Raw genomic sequence first — 16,342 nt, forward strand, 5'->3', positions numbered from 1 at the left:
GAAAGTCCAAACAACCTTCGGTGAAATCAAAAGCAATGATGGTAGCATTAAGAGGAGAAAGAGGTGGAAAGAATACACTGAAGGCCTCTCTGAGGGGGAAGATTTGTCGAATGTGACAGAAGAAGAAACAGGAGTCGATTTAGAAGAGACAGGGGACCCAGTATTAGAAACAGAATTTAAGAGAGCTTTAGAGGACTTAAGATCAAATAAGGCAGAAGGGGTAGATAACATTCCATTACAATTTCTAAAATCACTCGGTGAAGTGGCAACAAAACGCTATTCACGCTGGTGTGTGGAATGTATGAGTCTGGCGACATACCATCTGACTTTCGGAAAAATAACATCCACACAATTCAGAAGACTGCAAGAGCTGACAAGTGCGAGAATTATCGCACAATCAGCTTAACAGTTCATGCATCCAAGCTGCTGACATGAATAATATACAGAACAATGGAAAAGGAAACTGAGGATCGGTTAGATGATGATCGGTTGGCTTTACGAAAGGTAAAGGCACCAGAGAGGAAATTGTGACGTTGCGGTTGATAATGGAAGCAAGATTAAAGAAAAATCAAAACACGTTCATAGGATTTGTCGACCTGGAAAAAGTGTTCGACAGTGTAAAATGGTGCAGGATGTTCGAAATTCTGAGAAAAATAGGGGTAAGATAGAGCGAAGGACAGGCAATATACAATATGTACAAGAGCCAAGAGGGAGTAATAAGAGTGGACGAGCAAGAACGAAGTGCTCTGATTAAAAAAGGTGTAAGACAGGGACGTAGTCTTTCGACCCTACTGTTCAATCTGTACATCGAAGAAGCAATGATGGAAATAAAAGAAAGGCTCAAGAGTGGAATTAAAATTCTACGTGGAAGGATATCAACGATAGGATTCGCTGTTGAATTGCTATCCTCAGTGAAACTGAAGAGGAATTACATCATCCCCTGAATGGAATGAATAGTCTGTTGAGTACAGATTATGGATTGAGAATAAATTGAAGAAAGAGGAAAGTAATGAGAAGTAGCAGAAATGAGAACAGCGAAAAATTTAACATCAAGATTGATGGTCAAGAAGTGGTTGAAGTTAAGGAATTGTACTACCGAGGCAGTAAAATAACCAATGACGGACGGAGCGAGTAGGACATCAACATCAGGCTAGAAATGGCAAAAAGGGCATTCCTGGCCAAGAAAACTCTACCACTATCACACAATGTACGTTTGGAGCACAGCATTGTATGGTAGCGAAACATGGACATGGAAATCCGAACAGGAGAGGATCGAAGCTTTGAGATGTGGTGTTACAGACGAATTTATTTATCTATTTAATTGTATGGCTAGGGTCCCCCGTCAGGCAGACCGTTCGCCTGGTGCCGGTCTTTCAGTCTGACGCCACTTCGGCGACCTGCAGTCGATGAGGATTATAAGATTATGATGAGGACAGCACAACACCCAGTCCATGGGCGGAGAAAATTTTCCGACCCAGCCGGGAGTCGAACCCGGGCCCAGAGGATTGACAATCCGTCACGCTGACCATTTTTTTTCCTGTTTTCCTTTTTTTTAATAATTTTTAGTGAACAAACTAAAAGTACATATATATTCACTATGTAAGAGTTCTTCAAGGTACCATTGAAACATATACAAATGACCGTTAGTTAAACAAAAAAATATTAAAATGAAAAACATTAAATACAACAAAATATAACATATTCTGTCTTCTTCCATTTTTTTAAGTTTGTTTTTGTTTTTGGTCGATGCATGAGAACGTGGATAAGGGTGTTGCATCATGTGACAGGTAGGCATGGTACACCCCAACTTTGAGGGGGGTCAAGGAAGACGCTGCGGAGAAAACCGGCAAAAGTTTGTCGGTAAGATGGTGTTCGGGTGAGGGTGCTATGCGCGGTCACAACTTTGTACCAGAAGTCAAGGACTGTATGCGGACCACTCTGAAAGAGGTATTCTAAAGCCTGTCCTCGAAACCAGATTAGGGTATGGTGCTTAGCAAGAGGGTAGTGAAATGTCTGGGGCAACAACAGGAAATCCGGGGTTACCGTCGTTGGCGGGGTACGGAGGTAAAAGCCCACGATTCGTTGGATGAGGAGCCATACGTTTTGTTTCAGGGGGCACGTAAGACGGTGCTCGTCGGTGTCTTCGAGCTGACAGTCAGGGCAGAGTGGGGAGGTGGCCAGTCCTATGCGATAAAGTCGACTATTAGTCGGGAATTTTCCATAGACTAAAACATACCAGAGTGCAGACACAGACGACGGTAAAAAGGGTGCATGCACACACCCCCAAACCGTGCGCCAGTTAATGTCAGGATGCTGTAGCACCATGGGGTCGCAAGGGTTGGACAGCATAAACAAACGATAATAATCTTTTGTACGGTGAGGACGTGTGACTGGAAGATCGGCCCGAACGTAGCTGAGTTCTATGAAACAATTGGCGACGTGGTACAATAATGGAGAAATAGGTGCCACATTGATCGGTGGATCGAGAGAAGCTGGTCGGAGGATATCTAAGAGACTGCGTGTTAAGGACGGGACCGGCCCCTGCCAGTGCCGCAACAGAGTGTGGACAAAGAGTGCAGAAGATCGTGCCCGTACGTTGACGAGTCCGAGGCCACCTTTTGCAGGAGGCAGTGTTAGGGTATTGTAGCGGACTTTGAAAAGTGCCCCTGCTGACACGAAATATCCAAAGGCTGATTGGATGCGGCGGCCAAGGAGTAACGGCATTGGGAGGATCTGGGCGACGTGTACCAGTTTAGGGGCGACATACATGTTGACATAGGACACACGTTGGAGTTGGTTTAAGTTACGGTGCACTTGACCGCGGACATAGTGTCGAATCGACTGCAAAAGCCGCCGGTAAGCCAGGGCCACTGTGCGGTGTGTGGAGCTCGTAAATTCGATACCCAAGTAACGAAGGGTGGCACTGACTGGGAGTGGGGTCGGCACCATAGCCGGGAGGCCGCGCCCAATGTGCATCATGGTCGATTTACGGACGTTAAGAATGCTACCAGAAAGACGTCCATACTGGTGGATCCATTGGATGGCGTCATTGAGTTCCGTGGAGGAGCGGGTGAGAAAGAGGAGATCGTCCGCATAAGCCCTACAGCGAAAGGTGTAGTCACGCAAAGTGAGGCCCTGCAGTCTAGAGGTAAGTCCAGTGATGAGGGGCTCAAGTGCAATGGCATATAATAAAGTAGACATAGGGCATCCTTGACGCACAGAGCGGCGTATAGGAATCGGTCCTACATGCCTCCCATTGACTTGTATCATCGAGACCGCGGGAAGTAGTAACCGGCGAATGGCATCGACAAAAAGCAATGGGAACCCCATACGTCTCGCCACCATGAGGAGGAATGGGTGTCGAACGCGATCAAAGGCACTCGTGAAATCGACGGATACCAGTGCTGCACGAAGGCGACAAACCGACGCCAGTGCAATGAGGTCACGGCATTCTCCTAGGGCTGTTTGTAAGGTGGCCCCACAACCACGTGCAGTCTGCTCAGGTGAAAGGACCGTAGGTAAGACGGTGCGTAAGCGCGCCGCTAAGAGCCGTGCATAGATTTTATAGTCTGCATTCAGTAGTGTAAGGGGGCGATATGCAGAGACATGAGACCCTCCCTTCGGTTTAGGCACAGGTAGAAGAATGCCAGTGACGAATTCAGGTGGAATTGAGAAGGACGGAGTAAAGAGTTCCTGAATCATTTCCGTCCAGCGAGGAAGCATTAACGTGGTGAACGCCCGGTAAAACTCCACTGGGAGACCATCTGGTCCGGGTGATTTGTTCTTGGCCCCTTTGTTGATCGCATCTACCACCTCTTCTGCGGTGATTGCAGACATCATGGACGTTGACTCCGCTACGGTGAGGGTACGATCAGGGGAAGGACGGAGATCATCAGGAATGGGCGTCGCCATCGGTTCATCACCATAAAATTGGCGATAATGTTCAGCAAAGGCAGACACCACTGCCGCCTGTGTTGTGTGGTGAACACCATCGGAGGTCGTGATGTTGGGGACAAAAAGTCGACGTCGACGACTATGGTCGGATGCGGCATGGATTGTGGATGGGGTTTCGTCGTGGAGGAGGTCTTGTCGTCGGGAACGCACCACGACACCATGCAGTCGTGCACGTTGAAGAGAGAGGAGACGAGCTTTAGTACGCTGTCGTTCCCTATGGGTGTCAGGTGATGGAAGGAGCGCATCGAGCTCACGGAGGACGGCGTAGTGAAAATTTGTGGTGTCTCGATGCCATGCTGCTGCTTCCTTGCCACATTGTATGAAGGCCTTTCTGATCGCAGGTTTGGCACATTTGAGCCACCAGTGGAACGTGGATGTGTACTGCGGAAGGCGTCTTTCGCAAGACGCCCATGTAGTGGCAATACATTGTCGGCAGTGTGGATCATTAAGGAGGGAGGTATTAAGCTTCCAGTAACCTCTGCCGCGCCACACTGACTGAGGTGGCAGAGCCAGGGAGCAAATGACGGCGCAGTGGTCCGAAAATGCAAGGGGCCAACGTTCAGCTTGGGCGACTTCATTGCCAAGGTGGGCAGAGACATAAAACCGGTCCAGTCTGCTCGCAGAATGTGCTGTATAATGCGTAAAACCGGGGGTATTGCCATGAATTTTCTCCCAAACGTCCACTAGATGAAAATCTTCGATTAAGGTGAGCAGCGCCGGGCATGGCGAATAACCAGGCACTTGGTCCTGCGGATGGAGGACACAGTTAAAATCGCCTCCCATGATAAGCCGATCATAGCGTCCAGAAAACAGGGGCGCCACGTCATGTCCGAAGAAAGTGGACCGCTGCCGACGGTTCGTGGAGCCAGACGGAGCGTAGATATTGATGACGCGCGTGTCGAAGATGGTAACAGCCATGCCTCTTCCACAGGGAAGGATTGTCGTGTCCTTGAGTGGGATTCCTTCGCGTATGTAGAAAGCCACTCCACGCCCTGATTGATCACATGTGGAAGTGTATGAGTCGTAGCCGTAGACTGGTGGTAGGGTAGCAACGCGTACTTCCTGAAGAAGGGCGACGTCGACGTCAGAGGCCCGAAGCATGTCACATAGGAGTTGCAGCTTGGGTGCAGTGCCGATCATGTTGATGTTCAGTGTGGCAAAATGGTACGTTTGTTTCAGTGGTGGTGGACGCGCATCTACCATCACCAAGGGGAGGGCACCGACAGGAAGTCCCGTCCCATCAGCTGCAATGCCTCGCTTTTGATGTTAACAGGCAGCCTTGTCCGGCGGAGGCAACTCATCCGGAGGAGGGGGCGTATCTTCCTCAACGTCGTCGGCCCATGTTCCTGTGCCGTGGGTCTGTCCAATGTCCATGGGAATGGCGTCGTGGTGAGAGAGATCTGGAGTTGTCGGCGGGGAGACAGGCGTCTCAACCTGCGCACCGATCGTTACATTGTGCGTGGCGACCTCCATGGTGGTCCCGTCCTGCGAAACGTCTTGTTCATCTTGAAAGTTGTCCGCCGACCTCTGCGTGGAAATGTCGGCTGGCTGGGTGTCGTCGTCGTCGTCGCGGGTGGCGACGCTTTGAGAGCCCGTGGGTGAACGGCGACGACGTTTGCGCCGACGTGGCGAGCGTTGTTTGCGCACGTGTTCCTCAGTGTCGAATGACGGCAAGGAGGAGCGTCGACCTGGTTCGAAGGCGTCGGTCCATAGGTGACTGGGACGGTGGGACGTGCCGATCGGAAGGACCTGGCGACGGACTGGACGAAACTGTAGACGTGGCAAGAGCCGCTGCGTAAGTGACCGGTAGGGCGGTCATCGTGGGTGTGACGGACGCTTCCGACAACGGGAGCTGCGCGACACGTCGTTGAATGCAGTCAGACCGTAGGTGACCTTCTTTCCCGCAACCGGAACAGGTCCGAGGTTGGCCGTCGTACATTAGAATGGCACGGCAGCCTCCGATACGTAGATAGGAAGGCACGTGTTTCTGCAACTCGATGCGGACCTGTCTAACACCGTTTAAAACGGGGTAGGTTTGAAATTGTACCCATCGTTCGGCAACATGTTCCAGAACGTTGCCATAGGGACGGAGCGCCTCGATGACGACGTCTGCAGGTAGTTCGAACGGCAGTTCGAAGATCCTTATCGTCCGTGTGCCGAGACCTGCGTGATCGACGGTAACGGGTCCGACGTTGCCGTCGGAATGACAGAAGCGCAGTCCACGTTTTGCCTCTTGAAGCACCTTGTCGCACGCCGCATCGTTGATCATTTTGACGTAGACGGTACTGCTAACTATGGACAAGTGGATACCAATGAGATCCGTTGGTGGTATCTTAACTTCATCGCGTATAAATCGTTCTACCTCCAGGGCCTTGGGTCGGGCGAAGTCGGAACAAAAGTTGAAACGTAATGTCTTCTTCCGATAGTTGTGCGCCATGGTGGTCTAGAAGCGAAAACGACACTTACAGCGGCCGAAGTAAACACAAACACACCGTGCGCGCCTCGCCCGCAGCGCTCTGGCGCGTGACCGCCTCGCAGCACTGCCGGCGGCAGACTGCCCTTCAGCTACCGGGGGCGGACAACAAACGACTGTTGAAATTAGGTAGACCGATAAGGTAAGGAATGAGAAGGGTATGTGCAGAATCGGAGAGGAAAGGAAAATGTGGAAAACACTGATAAGGAGAAGGAACACGATGACAGGATGTCTATTAAGATGTCAGGGAATGACTGCCGTGATACTAGAGGGAGCTGCAGAAGGCAAAAACTGTAGAGGAAGGCATAGACTGGAATACATTCAGCAAATAATTGAGGACGTAGGTTGCAAGTTATACTCTGAGATGAAGAAGCTGCACAGGAGAGGAATTCGTGTCGGCCCGCATCAAACCAGTCAGAAGACTGATGACTAAAAAAAATATACAGAAATCACATGCCCTTTTTTTACAGTGATGCATCTGTGAAGTAAATGTTAGAGAATACGCCTGGCTTGTACTGCTCCAGACGTTGCAATCCAAGTAAACATGACAGCGGACGTCGATCGAGCTCAGCGGCCTGTTGAAAGTATCCAACAGGTCGATATAACCAATACGAAAGTGCAACAGGTATGCTTGGGTAGATTAAGTGGCGAATTTTAGGGGAAGCATGACTCTGAATTCATGAAACCTTGACAGTGACACGTATGTAAGCACCCTTTCTGATCACCTGCGTCCATTCAGGTCCACCGTGCATTTCGACGGACTTGGGAAATTCCAGCAGGGCAGTGCGACACCCCACACGTCCAGAATTGCTACAGAGTGCCGGCCGCGGTGGCCGTGCGGTTCTAGGCGCTGTAGTCCGGAACCGTGGGACTGCTACGGTCGCAGGTTCGAATCCTGCTTCGGGCATGGATGTGTGTGATGTCCTTAGGTTAGTTAGGTTCAAGTAGTTCTAAGTTCTAGGGGACTGATGACCTAAGATGTTAAGTCCCATGGTGCTCAGAGCCATTTTGCTACAGAGTGGCTCCAGGAACACTCTTCTGAGTTCAAACACTTCCGCTGGCCACCATACTCCCCAGACATGAAGATTATTGAGCATATCTTGGATGCCTTGCAACGTGCTGCCCAGAAGAGATCTCCACCCCCTCTTACTCTTCGGATTTATGGACAGCCCTGCAAGCTTCATGGTGTCAGTTCCTTCCAGGGCTGCTTCAGACATTAGTCTAGTTCATCCCACGTCGTGTTGCTGTACTTCTGCGTGCTCGTGGGGGCCCTTCACGATATTAGGCAGCTGTACCAGTTACTTTGGCTCTTCTGTGTATATAGCAGCTACTGTAATGCAAAGCCATCACTAATGTAAACGTCTCCAGTTGCTTTTCTTGTAAGCAGAGCGTTAATTCTAGTCTTCCTAACGGTTATGTGATCGTCACTAATTCATCTTCTGCCATTAAACTACCTCCTCATTTGTAGTGGGAAAACAGCCAAAAGTGTCAACCTACGTATGTCCAATGCGAAGCTGGAACTGCTGTACAATGCAAGTCCACGGTCTCCACACATTTCAGATTTACGTACTTTTCCAGACACTTTAACAGAACAGTACGTAGTATTAAAAAATGATACAGTTTAGAGAGATCCTTCTTGCAGTATGTCACTAAAAATGCATATTTTCGCAATACGCTAGTGTACATATGGAAGCAACAAATATGCCATGGTAGCTTCAGACAGAGATGAATACAAATGTTAATGTTGGTCCCAGAATCTGTTAAAAAAGCATACAGCTACACGCAAACCTAATTACTCCGGGTTAATCCCTCAACGTCTAGCGACTCGGCCACGGTGAATCCTTGCAATAACAAAGTCATTGATCTTAGGATCCCCTGAAAGCTTTTACCTCCATAGCGTCATTAATTGGATTTAATTATAAGAATTCGTTCCGAGAGTGACGTGTCTATGATAAATCTTCCGTGCGCCATTCCCTTGAAAGGGTATTCTGCAGGTTATAAGAAAAAAGCGCAACAAGCGACGAAGTCAGTATGGCGTATGTCGCATCGAGCGACATGGTCTGACGGCACTTCCCACATCGGCTGCTAGCAGGGGGAAGAGTGGGGGTAGCTGGTTAAGGACCCTCGCAGGCTTTGACGTTTACTGCACTCTCTCGCAATTGTCTCCCATGGTGGCTAATTGCTTATAATCACAACCAGTATTATTCTATATTGACTCTGTGTCAGAATGTAGGAAGGAACAAGTGCGATCTCACAATTATCTCCAGACGTCGTTAAAATATTTGACTGTATAATCTCAGAGCGAACTGCAAGCAGAGCGCTCGTCTTTAGTAACGGAAGACGGAATGCAGGAACCGGGAGTTGCTGGAAAGGATTAACATGTAAAATGGTAAAGTGTACTACACTACTGGCCGTTAAAATTGCTACACCAAGAAGAAATGCAGATCATAAACGGGTATTCATTGGACAAATATTTTATACTAGAACTGAAATGTGATTACATTTTCAAGCAATTTGGGTGCATAGATCTTGAGAAATCAGTACCCAGAACAACCACCTCTGGCCGTAATAACCGCCTTGATACGCCTGGGCATTGAGTCAAACAGAGCTTGGATGGTGTGTACAGGTACAGCTGCCCATGCAGCTTCAACACGATACCAGAGATCATCAAGAGTAGTGACTGGCGTATTGTGACGAGCCAGTTCTCGGCCACCATTGACCAGACGTTTTCAATTGCAGAGGGACCTGAAGAATGTGCTGGCCAGGGCAGCAGTCGAACATTTTCTGTATCCAGAAAGGCCCGTACAGAATCTGCAATATGCGGTCGTGCATTATCCTGCTGAAATGTAGGGTTTCGCAGCGATTGAATTAAGGGTAGAGCCACGGGTCGTAACACATCTGGAACGTAACGTCCACTGTTCAAAGTGCCGTCAATGCGAACAAGAGGTGACCGAAACGTGTAACCAATGGCACCCCATACCATCACGCCGGGTGATACACCAGTATGGCGATAACGAATACACGCTTCCAGTGTGCGTTCACCGCGAAGTCACCAAACACGGATGCGACCATCATGATGCTGTAAACAGAACCTGGATTCATCAGAAAAAAATGACATTTTGCCATTCGTGCACCCAGGTACGTCGTTGAGTACACCATCGCAGGCGCTCGTGTCTGTGATGCAGCGCCGACCGCGGTGGTCTCGCGGTTCTAGGCGCGCAGTCCGGAACCGTGCGACTGCTACGGTCGCAGGTTCGAATCCTGCCTCGGGCATGGATGTGTGTGATGTCCTTAGGTTAGTTAGGTTTAAGTAGTTCTAAGTTCTAGGGGACTAATGACCACAGCAGTTGAGTCCCATAGTGCTCAGAGCCATTTGAACCATTTTTGTGATGCAGCGTCAAGGGTAACCGCAGCCATAGTCTCCGAGCTGATAGTCCATGATGCTGCAAACGTCGTAGAACTGTTCGTGCATATGGTTGTTGTCTTGTAAATGTTCCTATCTGTTGAGTCAATGATCGAGACGTGGCTGCACGATCCGTTACAGCCATGCGGATAAGATGCCTGTCATCTCGACTGTTAGTGATACGAGGCCGTTGGGATCCAGCACGGTGTTCCGTATTACCCTCCTGAACTCACCGATTCCATATTCTTCTAACAGACATTGGATCTCGACCAACGCGAGCAGCAATGTCGTGATACGATAAACCGCAATCGCGATAGGCTACATTCCGACCTTTATCAAAGTCCTTACACGAGGCATCACAACTACGTTTCACCAGGCAACGCCGGTCAACTGCTGTTTGTGTATGAGAAATCGGTTGGAAACTTTCCTCATGTCAGCACGTTGTAGGTGTCGCCACCGGCGCCAACCTTGTGTGAATGCTCTGCAAAGCTAATCATTTGCATATCACAGCATCTTCTTCCTGATGGTTAAATTTCGCGTCCGTAGCACCTCATCTTCGTGGTGTAGCAATTTTAATGTTCAGTAGTATAGTTATAGTTATGCGCAAAGATATCAAGCTATGTAAGACATCTGTGCGAATAAGGTTGAACTTTTGGGAAGTAAAGTGTTCTTAAACTGAATCGTTAAGTTTTCTACAGTTAGACCGAAATTCAGGGCGAAAAGACGCCAGTTATAACATTCGCTGCTGACATTGCTATCGTCAGTGACAGAGAAGAAGAATAACATGATCTTTTCAATGTAATGAAGAGTCTGATGAGTAAAGAATATGGAATGTGTGTAAATAGAAGAAAAAAATAACGAGGAGTAGCAGAAATGAAAACAGTGACAAACTTAGCATGAGAATTGTGGATCAAGAAGTAGACGATGTCAAGGAATTGTGCTTCCTAGGCAGGAAAATAACGCATGAGGAACTGCGCAAGAAGGACATCAAAAGCGGACTGGCCAAGGGAAGTCTACAAGTGTAAAACATATGCCCTACTTTCATTAAGAAACTTATGAGAATGTACATTTGGAGCACAGCATGGTAGTGAGACATGAACCGTGGGAAAACCAGAACAGAAGAGAATAGAAGCATTTGAGATGTGGTGCTACAGAATAATGTTGAAAATTAGGTCGACTGGTATGGTATGGAAGAGGAGGTTCTCCGCAGAAATGACGAGGAAAGGAATATATGGATAACACTGATAAGGTGAAGGGACAGGCTGATAGGACATATGTTAAGACATGAGGGAATGACTTCCATGGTACTGGAGGGAGCTGTAGAGGGTAAAGACCGTAGAGGAAGACAGAGATTGGAATACATCCAACAAATAATTGACGACGTATGTTGCAAGTGACTCTGAGATGATGTTGTAGGTACAGGAGAGGAATTCGTGGAGGGCCGCATCAAAGACTGATGACTAAATAAAAAGTGTTTGCACCCTTATTCACTTCGTACGAAGCCAACAGCTTCTCGCATCCATTACAAAATCATCTGTGCTAAGCATCCTAGGAGACTTACTCACTCTGCTAAAGGTAACTTGGCAGACCTCAGTCCATGTTGTCGTTAACGTCCTGATTGCGTTATGCAGACCACAGCTCCGTCCAAAGCTGGTGACAGGACCTGTGCCAGGACAAGACAAGGTGGAGTTCCCGGCAGCGCGTCTTGAGGAACATTTCAGCTGGTAATCTCACCCGAGGCAAGTGTCAGGGTGTCGATTATACTTGTATTCAAGCGTCTTGAGGCACATTTCAGCTGGTAATCTCACCCGAGGCAAGTGTCAGGGTGTCGATTATACTTGTATTCAAAAATTGTCGGATGGGTGGAGAAGACTTCTACAGGAATGGTCCAGAAGACGCAGTGGCTAGTCTTACTACGCAATGATGGACTGAGCCCAACTGTTCCAAAGCTGAATGTGCTACTGAGCCATAAACCTGGCAATCATAATTCAGTCAGGACCAGACCAAGGCAAGAGTGGTGTAAAAAAGAAAAAAAATGCTACACACTTACGCGTAAGTTCATCTTAAGAAGTGACTTTTTGCTGCAATACAGCCTAAATCAGTAAATATTTACAGGGTTACAGTTATTGAACTACATGAAAAAAAAACGTAAATTGGTTACAAGATACGGCATGCACACACATTGTTCAACATGTAAACGTCACTACAGATATTCGGATCTAGGTTAGGACATCTTCGATATGCCTGCAATCGCCGGTCGTTGTGGCCGAGCGGTTCTAGGCGCTTCAGTCTGGAACCGCGCGACCGCTGCGGTCGCAGGTTCGAATCCTGCCTCGTGATGACTGGGTGTTGTGTGATGTCCTTAGGTTAGTTAGGTTGAAGTAATTCTAAGTTCTAGTGGACTGATGACCTCACATGTTAAGTCCCTTAGTGCTCAGAGACATTTGAACCACTTCTTTTATGCCTGCAATCACTGACGGTGATGTGGCGCAGACGAATAGCGAAATTCTGCTTGACCCACTGAAGTGTCGGAACATCGATGCTGTCGATGACTTCCTCAATGACTGTTTCCAGCTCATCAGCGGTTTTAGGGTTATTGCTGCACACTTCGCCTTTAATATATCCCCACAAAAAGGAGTCTCATGTGTTCACATCCGGAGAATGTGACGACCAATCGAGGCCCATGCCAGTAGCCTCTGGGTACCCCAGAGCCAGAATGCCAAAGTGCTCCATCAGGACATCAAACACTCTCCTGCTTCGATGGTGTCCTTCTTGCATGAACCACACTTTGTCGAAATCGGGGTCACTTTGGACAATGGGGATGAAATCATCTTCCAAAACCTTAACGTATTGTTCGTTAGTCACCGTGCCATCAAGGAATATCCCACCAATTATTCCGTGACTGGACACTGCACACCATACAGTCACCCGCTGAGAGTGAAGAAGACTTCTCGATTGCGAAATGCGGATTCTCAGTTCCACAAACATGCCAGTTTTGCTTATTAACGAAGCCATCCAAACGAAAGTGGACTTCGTCGCTAAACCAAAGCATATATGCGCATACTAATTCCCATCATGCCCCGCTGCCAACCGTGCAGTTTGATCGTTCTAACACAATCCGTTCAGAAGTTATGACGATTTTACTTCATGTAGTTCAATAACTGTCACCATCTTGAAAATGTTAATGACGCGAGTTCTGCGTGAAGTGAAGACTGTCATCCTCCCTATGCATCAGTAACGCCCCACGATTTCTTTTTTTTAAATTTAGGTCTGTACTTACTCTCTCATGGTATGTTACTAACAATACAAATCGGCTGTAAGTGAATTGAATTACAGTACAGAAACAATTTCATGTTGTACTGAATACCTCGGTTTGGAGCTCAGAGCGGAATTCAGTTTTTCAGTAAAAAAGATATTTTAGAGGCGTCTACCGTCAAACTGAGCAAATTCAAATTCACCTTCAATGCATATATTATTATCCAAACTTTCACTGAATTATCTAAGTATCAGGATTCAATTACTAGAGGTCTCCATTTGTAGCATTACACCTAACAATATTCGTTATTAATAAGTTTCCAATTTTCGTTAGGTGAATAATTTATTGTTTGTCGATTACAAATGTTCGCATGCAAGTGTTAACTAGGCAGGACTACACACGGAACAGTTACATTGCATCCACTATTACAGCAGCAGCTATTTTCAAAACAGAGTTTCCTGCTGAGAGTGTAAGAGTTTCATTTCTATGCTTTATCCTAAACAGTGTGCAGCAGACAATCATTAATGACGGTTATTAGTAAATTGTAATCAGAGAATTTCTAAAAGCGACGTCTATTTTATTCTGAACTCGTCACATTTACGTTAAGGTGAGAAGCAAATGTTTAGACTGTCACACGCGATTTGATGGTCTATAAAGATACTGATAATGTAAGGTTACAAGAGCTCTTCACCGGATAAATAACGTTGTTGCTATAGCTAAGACTCCAACTAAAAAACTGTAGAAGCACCGATGTATGAGGAAAACGGAAATAAGTAGTGCTTTACCTGTATTCGCTCCTTCAGTTCGAGTACATCAGGCGTCGGCTTCTTTTTATCTTCTGGAAATGGAAGGAAAACCATTAAGAACAAGCAGATACTGAAACAAGTCATATGTATGTAAAATAAGGTGCAAGCACACACACACACACACACACACACACACACACACAGAGACTCGCACACACACACACACACACACACGGAACACCGTAAAAGGGTTTAAAGACAACTAGAAAATTATGTTGCAATAGTCCGCACTAGAATGTCTAAAAGCACTAAATAGGTAACGAAGAAATAAAAGGACGATATCCTTGCAGCAAGTTGCTTAGTATCACTGTCTCTATGCTGTTCATTTTTGGAACACAACCTACGACAAGCTTAGGGACAGAAGTGATGACACTTTCTGCAGGACCTGACCATTATTTTGTAGGACAATGCTCAAGCATGTGCAGTGCAAGCTGTTACTAGTACGATCTGTAAATAAATGGTTGCCACTATTAAAGTTCCAAACCTCGTATTAGCACAACTAGTTTCGAAACTATTGCTCCGTCATCGGGTGCCACATATCATATGACCATCTTCTGGATAGATATGTGCCGAGAAGAACAGTTCATAATGGGAGAGAGCATCATAGTATATAGTCACAATAAAGAAACTTCTACGGCAACAGAATACTGCGTTAGAGGTGTACAACAAAGCAAAAGGCTACAGATATAGAGATGCTGAATGAAATTCGTTTGCCTATCAAGAGCGCAAAGCGTAAAGCCGTCAATGACTACTGTAGCAGAATATTGTCAAATGACCTTTCACAAAACCAGAGAAATTCTGGTCGTATGTACGAGGTGCATTCAAGTTCTAAGGCCTCCGTTTTTTTTTTCTAATTAACTACTCACCCGAAATCGATGAAACTGGCGTTACTTCTGGACGTAATCGCCCTGCAGACGTACACATTTTTCACAACGCTGACGCCATGATTCCATGGCAGCGCCGAAGGCTTCTTTAGGAGTCTGTTTTGACCACTGGAAAATCGCTGAGGCAATAGCAGCACGGCTGGTGAATGTGCGGCCACGGAGAGTGTCTTTCATTGTTGGAAAAAACCAAAAGTCACTAAGAGCCAGGTCAGGTGAGTAGGGAGCATGAGGAATCACTTCAAAGTTGTTATCACGAAGAAACTGTTGCGTAACGTTAGCTCGATGTGCGGGTGCGTTGTCTTGATGAAACAGCACACGCGCAGCCCTTCTCGGACGTTTTTGTTGCAGTGCAGGAAGGAATTTGTTCTTCAAAACATTTTCGTAGGATGCACCTGTTACCGTAGTGCCCTTTGGAACGCAATGGGTAAGGATTACGCCCTCGCTGTCCCAGAACATGGACACCATCATTTTTTCAGCACTGGCGGTTACCCGAAATTTTTTTGGTGGCGGTGAATCTGTGTGCTTCCATTGAGCTGACTGGCGCTTTGTTTCTGGATTGAAAAATGGCATCCACGTCTCATCCATTGTCACAACCGACGAAAAGAAAGTCCCATTCATGCTGTCGTTGCGCGTCAACATTGCTTGGCAACATGCCACACGGGCAGCCATGTGGTCGTCCGTCAGCATTCGTGGCACCCACCTGGATGACACTTTTCGCATTTTCAGGTCGTCATGCAGGATTGTGTGCACAGAACCCACAGAAATGCCAACTCTGGAGGCGATCTGTTCAACAGTCATTCGGCGATCCCCCAAAACAATTCTCTCCACTTTCTCGATCATGTCGTCAACCGGCTTGTGCGAGCCCGAGGTTGTTTCAGTTTGTTGTCACACGATGTTCTGCCTTCATTAAACTGTCGCACCCACGAACGCACTTTCGACACATCCATAACTCCATCACCACATGTCTCCTTCAACTGTCGATGAATTTCAATTGGTTTCACACCACGCAAATTCAGAAAACGAATGATTGCACGCTGTTCAAGTAAGAAAAACGTCGCCATTTTAAGTATTTAAAACAGTTCTCATTCTCGCCGCTGGCGGTAAAATTCCATCTGCCGTACGGTGCTGCCATCTCTGGGACGTATTGACAATGAACACGGCCTTATTTTAAAACAATGCGCATGTTTCTATCTCTTTCAAGTCCGGAGAAAAAAAATCGGAGGCCTTAGAACTTGAATGCACCTCGTAAAGGTTGTTAGTGGGACCAGAGTTAGTGTCAGTCCCCAGCTAATGAGACAGGAACTGAAACTGAGGGTAGCAAAGCAAAAGCTGAAATGCTTGACTCTATTTTCAAATGTTTCGTTACGTAGAAAAACCCAGGAGAATTGCTCTAATTTAATCTGCGTACCAATAGAAAGATGAGTGAAATAAGTATTAGTGTCAGTAGTATCGAGAAACAGCTGAAATTCTTAAAACTGAACACAGTTCCAGAGCCCGATGGAATCCCTATCGGATTCTATACTGTATTTGCGGCTCAGTTAGCCTCTCCTCTAAATATAATTTATC

At 47.0% G+C, this 16,342-nt stretch overlaps 1 protein-coding gene across 3 annotated transcripts in view; it reads right to left on the bottom strand.

The window, feature by feature from the left end:
- The window catches only part of LOC126235977 (sterol O-acyltransferase 2-like), a 263,506-nt gene that overhangs the window by 224,940 nt on the left and 22,224 nt on the right, over nt 1-16,342 (bottom strand). For all 3 annotated transcript variants that reach the window (XM_049944956.1, XM_049944955.1, XM_049944954.1), the window contains exon 2: nt 13,872-13,924. In XM_049944956.1, the coding sequence (XP_049800913.1) occupies nt 13,872-13,924 (53 nt within the window). The remainder of the gene's footprint in view (nt 1-13,871; nt 13,925-16,342) is intronic.

The sequence above is a fragment of the Schistocerca nitens genome, chromosome 2 (assembly GCF_023898315.1).
Source record: "Schistocerca nitens isolate TAMUIC-IGC-003100 chromosome 2, iqSchNite1.1, whole genome shotgun sequence".
NCBI classification, from domain to species: domain Eukaryota; kingdom Metazoa; phylum Arthropoda; class Insecta; order Orthoptera; family Acrididae; genus Schistocerca; species Schistocerca nitens.